General features: G+C 38.6%; 1 protein-coding gene across 1 annotated transcript; it reads left to right on the top strand.

Moving 5' to 3' along the window:
• The first annotated feature begins 378 nt into the window (after positions 1–378).
• LOC104981850 (complement factor H-related protein 2-like) lies at positions 379–7,435 on the top strand. Its single transcript, XM_010831104.1, has 5 exons — positions 379–541; positions 962–1,156; positions 1,500–1,676; positions 5,947–6,129; positions 6,563–7,435. Exons 1-5 carry the CDS (start codon positions 457–459, stop codon positions 6,757–6,759), a joined length of 837 nt encoding a protein of 278 aa, XP_010829406.1. The 5' UTR covers positions 379–456; the 3' UTR covers positions 6,760–7,435.
• The last annotated feature ends 296 nt before the right edge of the window (positions 7,436–7,731 follow it).

Here is a 7,731-nt window from a genome sequence, read left to right as displayed (position 1 = left end):
GTGTTTTATATCACTTTGGAGGCCAGTCTAGTACTCTCCCTAAAAAGAAACAAACTCATACAAGTACATTTGTTGTTGTTCAGTCACTCAATCGTGTCCGACTCTTTGGGACCCCATGGACTGCAACACACCAGACTTCCCTGTGCTTCACCATTTCCCGGAGCTTACTCCAACACGTATCCACTGAGGTGGTGATACCATTCAACTGTCTCATCCTCTGGGTTCCCTTCTCTTCTTGCCTTCTGTCTTTCCCAACAGACAAGTACATATCTGGGAATGAATTCAAGAAATTGTTTTGAAACCACTACCAGGAATTCAGGGATTTGGCAAAGTTCTTTGAACTTTGATACTAAGTGACCTCACTTAACTAGCATCACATTGATAGATATCCCCTTAAATTCGGAGTCACACTTGAGGAGCTGCTGAACAACCAAACCACACAACTGGAACATTTGCATGAACCTGCCTTTGAGAATGTCTAACATGCTGTTACTACTCAATGTCATCCTCACCCTGTGGGTTTGCTGTGCTCATGGGCGAGGTAAGTTGAAACAGATCTGAACACTCAGCTTCCCTCTTAAGCGTAGCTTCGTGTTTTACCTACTTTCATGGGTCTTTATATTTTAATAGGCGACTTGTGGAAATTGTCCGCATTGTGTCATCATGATGAAGAGTAAACTTATAGGGAAATTACCTCATACTCTAAGGAAAAGAAAATACATTATGTTTTCTCTCTCTTCTTTTCCCCTGTATAATGTCAATATTAGAAACACTTCCAAAGAACATAAACATCCTGCGTTTTCCCAGGACCTTTGCACCCTGTTAGTTATAGACTATCCCAGATCTCTATCACTACTACAAGTGAGATAATTAAGCTAAGAAGAAGAAGAAATTCATCAGTGGGATTATTAACATACATAAAACTACTCACTAATGTACAATAACTATTTTTTTTCTTAAGGAAAAAGGTGTGATTTTCCAGAAATAAAACATGGAAGCATATATAATGAAAATAGATATAAAAAAATCTTCCCAGCTGATGTAGGGAAATATTTCTACTACACCTGTGAACACAGCTTTGTGACTCCTTCACAATCACTCTGGACTCGAATAAACTGTACAGAGGAAGGATGGTCCCCAACACCAAAGTGCCTCAGTGAGTAAGCACCCTACTCATTACTGGGATGAATTATCAGTGTGTCCAGTGGGTGGAGAGGCTGTGCCTGAAGGAATTTCAGGGTCTGGACAGTGGAGACCAGAGGAGCCAGCAAAGATGACCTAAGACAGTTATTATGAGAAGATGTCTGTGGAAAGTGACTTTACAAATGAAAAATGTTTTCATTATACAAGTTGGAATTAATGACATGGCATACTAATTTTTTACATGCATGGCCAAATTTTAAGAAGCAATTTTTTTGTACTTGATTTCTCTTTGGAATTTCGCAAAATGTCATACTCTTTCATTGCAAAATGAGTACCAGTCATTTTTTGCCTTTTAGGACAGTGCTTTTTCCCTTGGGTGGAAAATGGTCAATCTACATCTTCAGGACAAACGCACCGAGAAGGTGACATCGTTCACATTGTGTGTGATACTGGCTACAGCCTCCCAAATGGTCAGAGCAACATTACATGTGGAGAAAGAGGCTGGTCCTCCCCTCCTGAATGCCGTCATGTCTGTGAGTAACATGCTGTGCTCTCAGGTCCGGTATTCACTTATATTTTATAGAGAAATAACAATATTAAGTACAGGCAATATTGCTGTTGCTACCATCATCACCTTTTCAGTTCAAGGTTCCAACTCTGCCTAAGTAGAGCTGCAAATATCTGGGTCATCACTAGAAAATCGTTTTGTCTACTTACATAAGTTAAATGTAGGTAATAATAGCAAACACTAGCCAAGAACATGGTGAAAAACTATAATTCTCACATTATATAGTTTCTTCAGTGAACGATTTTTATCAGAATCAACAAATCTTGGTAATACATATTGTGCTGCTTTTGAATATACAGCATTTTAATGTAAATCCTAATAGCTTCACATAATGTAACAATGCATCAAAAGAAGCAAGTCAAAATATGGTTCTCTCGTGGAACTTTAATGGAGAAGGCAATGGCACCCCACTCCAGTACTCTTGCCTGGCAAATCCCATGGATGGAGGAGCCTGGTAGGCTGCAGTCCATGGGGTCGCACAGAGTCAGACACGACTGAAGCAACTTAGCAGCAACAGAGCCTGGTAGGCTGCAGTCCACGGGGTCACTAAGAGTCAGACACAACTGAGCGACTTCACTTTCTCTTTTCACCTTCATGCCTTGGAAAAGGAAATGGCAACCCACTCCAGTGTTCTTGCCTGGAGAATCCCAGGGACGGGGGAGCCTGGTGGGCTGCCGACTATGGGGTCGCACAGAGTCGGACACGACTGAAGTGACTTAGCAGCAGCAGCAGGGAACTTTAAAAGGCAGCCAGTTGACTCTGACAAGGTCCTTCAGCAAGTAAGTGAATGATACATAGGGAGGAAACAAAGGGAAAGAAAACTAGCCTTTTTCAAATTTGTCAAATTGAATATTTCAGTTACCACACGTGGCTTTTACTTGAACTTAGGACAAACCTAGTTATAGTTGTTGAAATAGGCCATTCCAGTTGTTTAATGATCTTTCCTATCAGGACGATGCATGTTTTCCATAGCACCAAGCAATTCCCTGAAACTGTCTAACTGGAAATACGATCAGTTCCCACAGGCAGACGCTCAGGCCCCTAAGACTTCTTCCTCCCACCGCCCACTTCACCAGTCAGTCACCAGTCTAGCTTGTCTATGCTTTTGTCTACGGGCTATGTATTAGCGGGTCCCACCTCTTCTTCCCGTTCAGTTAATTTGCTAGAGTGGTTCACAGAACTGAAAGAAACATTTGGTTTCCCAGATTCCCAGCTTAAAGGATATAAAGAACATAACTGAGGAACACTCAGATGGAAGAGATGCACAGGGTGAGGTGTGTAGAAGGCGAGGAACTTCCAGGCCCCTCATAGTAGCCACTCTTCCAGCACATCCACATGTTCACCAACCAGGAATCTCTCAGAATCCCATCCTTTTTTTCTTATGGAGGTTTTATGGCAGGGGCAATTGATTACGCCATGGGCCATCAGCAGTTGATGCGATCTGCAGCCACTCTTCCCTCCCTGGAGGTCAGGGTTGTGGGATTGAAACTTTTAATCTTCTCATCACAAGGTTGGCCCCCCTGGCAACCAACTCAGGTGTTTTCCATTGTATATATACAGTGGAATACTACACAGCCACAAAAGAGAATGAAGTAGTGCCATCTGTAACAGCATGGATAGCCCCAGAGAATATAATCCTCAGTGAAATGCACTCAACTCAGAAAGTCAAATACTCTGATATCATTTATATATGGAATCTAAAAAATAATATAACTGAATGTATATGCAAAACAGAAACAGACTCCCAGATATAGGAAAAAATTCACAGTTACCAAAAGATGGAAGGAAGTAGGGAGGGGCAAGTTAGAGGTATGGGACTAAGGGGTACTAAGTACCATGTATTATATAGAACAGATATGCCACACGGGTATATGGTATAGCAGAGGGAATTACAGTCTCTGTCTTAAACTACAAGGGAGTATAATCTATAAAAGTACTGCATCACCATGCTATACACCTCAGACTAACACAGTATTGGAAACCAATTGTACCTCAGTTAAAAAAAACCCTATCATTCTGTTTGTTAGTGAGGATTCAACTGGAACTCTCACACATTGCTGGTGGGAATGTAAGATGGTACAATCACTCTGAATATCAGTGTGGCAGTTTCCTATAGATTTAATCATGCATGTATCAGATAGCCCAGCAATTTCACTTTTAAATATACAGCAGGAAATAGGAAATACATGTTTACTCGAAGACTTGAGTTCAGGTGCTCATAAATAGCTCAATTATAACTGCCACAAGCTGGAAGCACTTCAAAAGACAGTCAACAGAGGATAAAATGGATAAACATACTTATGTTTATATAAAGCTACCCTGCTCCACAATGAAAAGGAGTGAGCTAATGATGCAAGACACCACAGAGCAGACGGGGCCCGACATTTGATGCCATAAAGCAGCCAGATGCAAGAGAAGGCATGTTGTATGAATCCATAAACAAAGTTGTAGGAAGGCAGCATTGCTCCGGAGGGACAGAAAACATGAGCTTCCAAGCGGAGGAGAGTTGTGGGGGAGGGATGGAGTAGAAATGGAACAGCAGAACTGTAAAGGGAGAAGAAAACTGCCTCTAGTGGGTTGGGTTTGTGACACTTACACATTGTCACATCATTGGCTGACACGTGGATTTTATTGTATGTAATTCAAATCTGAATACAGATGATTTTAACAATTTTTAAAAATCACCTTTATTGGGTGATTATGGGAAATGAATCTAAAAAAGAGTCGATATATGTATAAGAGATTCACTTTGCTTTCCACCTGAAACTAACACAACACTGCAAATCAACTATACTGCAATAAAAACAATTTCCAGGAAGAGATACATGTATATGTATAACTGAGTCACTTTACTGAACACTGTACTGAACACCTGAGTCACTTTACTGAACAGTTCAGCTGTGCTCTGATATAGAATAAATTTTTTTTTAAATGAGCATTTGCAAACCAAACATATAGGTGTCCAAAAAACTGTAATGTGATTGAATTATTATTAATTGAAGAAAGGAAATAGAAGCAATCTGCTAAACAGAGATTAATAAAATAGTTAGAGAATATACAAAATTATTAGAAACAAGAAATTCCAAACAGAAAGAAGAGAACAATTATGAAATACAGACAAAAATAGCACGGAGATTAGAGTGATGTCAGCAAGATAAAGGATAAGATGCTCCTCCTGGTATCCCACCTTCCATAATAAAAATTTAGCATCTATCCACAAAAGTAACTTTACGGCAGATGTAAGATCCAGGTTCCAGGAGACCATGAAACCCCCAGGGTGCAGTCCAAACACAAGGACAGGCATCTTGTTCCCTTCCAGCGCGGGTGAAAAGTCTAGGCTCATCAAAGGCCCCTGCTGATCAAGGTGAAGAGAGGGTTACTCTTAGGTTTCCTCTGTGGTGTTTTTCTAGACTAAGTCCTGTACTGTGAAAAATGTTTCTGCCTTGCTAGGTTGGTCCTTTCCTGGGCCTGTGCCTAAAGAAAGCAGAACCTTCTTGTGACCTTTTTGTTTGTTAATTTTGCCTGAATGTGAGACCATTTCTGGGTTGCAATCTCAGTGCCCGGTCCTGATACATACAAAGCAAAGTGAAAGCTCCAACAACCAGTGCATCGTAACTCCTTGAATCCCAAGGTCTCAAAACAATCTACTTCTTTTCTACACTCTTCACAACCTCTTGTGTTGGTTTTTATAATTCTGTTCAGGATTTTTAGTTAACAGAGGGAATATGTAACAGAAGAAATAAGCAGAAATGTTCCCTTCTCATTTTGTCCAGATAGAAAGCCTGAAATTCCCTTCACATTATACACATTTGTAATTCCTTGAGTTTTATTTAAGAAGTTGATGTTTCTCTTGGGAAAAAAATGAAAATCAATTTTAAAAATAACTAAAGATTCAATAGCCATTGCAGTATGCTTAATACCTAAGACCAAGAAACTTCCTTTGTTTATGGTAGCAGTCCATCTTTCTAGCATACATTCATTAAGGAAAACATTTTTAAGTACCAGAATACCACGAAGCAGACATGTTTGTTAATGTCTAATGTATGCTTTCACATGGGGTGAAAGGAAGGCCTTAAAATTTGACTCTCAGTTTAAGTGATTAAAATTCCTTAAATGAATCATTTCTGTCATCAGAAATCATAAATCTTGATATTACATATTGTGGTATATTTTTATTTGCTTTCTTTCACCTCTGTTTTTCTTTGGTCTCTCAATAAGTCAAATTATGTGTTTAGACCCTCGAGGAAGATGTGGGCCTCCTCCACCAATAAACAATGGAGACACTGTCTCATTCCCATTATCACAGTATCCTCCGGGATCGGCTGTTGAGTACCAGTGCCAGGCCTACTACGTACTTCAGGGAAACAGACACATAGTGTGTCGGAATGGAGAGTGGTCTGAACCACCAAAGTGCTTAGGTAATGCTTTCATCTTCTCATAGGTCCTGGGAAACTCAGTGTAATTCGTATAACATTTTGGTATTTAGAATAAAAATATTATGGACTAACAACAATTCTATTGAATGCGTGACTAACAGATAATAATACATGAGAAAATAAAGTTTGAAAAACTCTTGTTCAAGGAATCATAGCAATGAAAGATTATTTAATATAAACTCAATGTGATATTGACTTCATGACTCCTTCATTATAACACTTAATAAATTAAACGTAGCACCTCATTTTAATATCATTAATTGGAATCTACATAATGGATTTTCAGTAAGTTGGCTTGGAAAAGATTTTGAGAAGGAAATCCTGGACCAGTGTAGAAGATTCTACTTGGAAGTCTAAAATCCTGAGGGATATACTTGTATACTACTTAATGTTCTATGTTTCTTTTTAACTTCAGATGCATGTGTAATTTCAGAAGAAATGATGAAACAACATAACATACAGTTAAAATGGAGAGATGATAAAAAACTTTATACTAGAACAGATGACACTATTGAATTTACATGTAAACGTGGATATCGCCCAACGACACCAAATCGTACATTTCGAACAACCTGTCATGAAGGAAAAGTGGTGTATCCTCATTGTGAATGAAACATTGGTTAAATGCAGTCATAAAACTGAACTTTTCATTATTAATCCAATTCTTATTTTATCAAGTAAACCAGAATTTATGTTAAATATTATGTGGATGGTGCAATTATAATCCAGGTGACCAACTAATCACTTCTTAAAAGCACTTCATTAACACTTGGAAAGTCAAAATGTTACATGTCCTATTTATAAAACATCTTTGGGAAGAAATTAGATGCAATCACTTCAGTGCCTCCTTCCATCCATCATTCTAACTTTCTAAAACATTCTCCATAACTTCTGAAGTTTTCTGAGACTTTATTTCATAAAAAATGCTTATCTCCATCCTCATAATATCATTTCACAAACACGTGAAAACCTGTGTGTCATACCTACATTAGTCATTAGATCTAGTTTATTAGATTAGTAATTAGATTTCATTTCTTTTTATGACTACGTAATATTCCACTGTGTTTTTGTACCACATCTTCTTTATCCATTTATCCGTTGATACACATCTAGGCTGCTTCCATGTCTGGCCTATTGTAAATAGTGTTCCAATGAACACTGGAGTACATGTGTCATTTTAAGTTATAAATTTTTAAATCCCTGGTTTTCTCAGGGATATCCCAGCAGTGGAATTGCTGGGTCATATGGTAGTTCTATTTTTACCTTTTAAAGGACCCTCCATAGTGTTCTCCACAAGGATGTATCAATTTACATTCCTAACAATAGAGCAAGAGGGTTCCCTTTTCTCCACACCCTCTCCAGCATTTATTGTCTGTAGATTTTTTATGATGGCCACTCTGACTGGTGTGAGGTGATAACTCATGGCAGTTTTGATTTGCATTTCTCTAATAATTAGTGATGTTTAGATCTTTTCATGTGCCTCTTTCATGTATGTCTTCTTTGAAGAAAGGTCTATTTCGGTCTTCTGCCCATTTTTTGATTGGGTTGTTTGTTGTTTTGCTATTGAGTTGCATGAACTATTTG

Source organism: Bison bison, unplaced genomic scaffold (assembly GCF_000754665.1).
Source record: "Bison bison bison isolate TAMUID 2011002044 unplaced genomic scaffold, Bison_UMD1.0 scf7180017864524, whole genome shotgun sequence".
Taxonomy (NCBI): Eukaryota; Metazoa; Chordata; class Mammalia; order Artiodactyla; family Bovidae; genus Bison; species Bison bison.
This window is presented reverse-complemented; position numbering and strand designations above follow the sequence as displayed.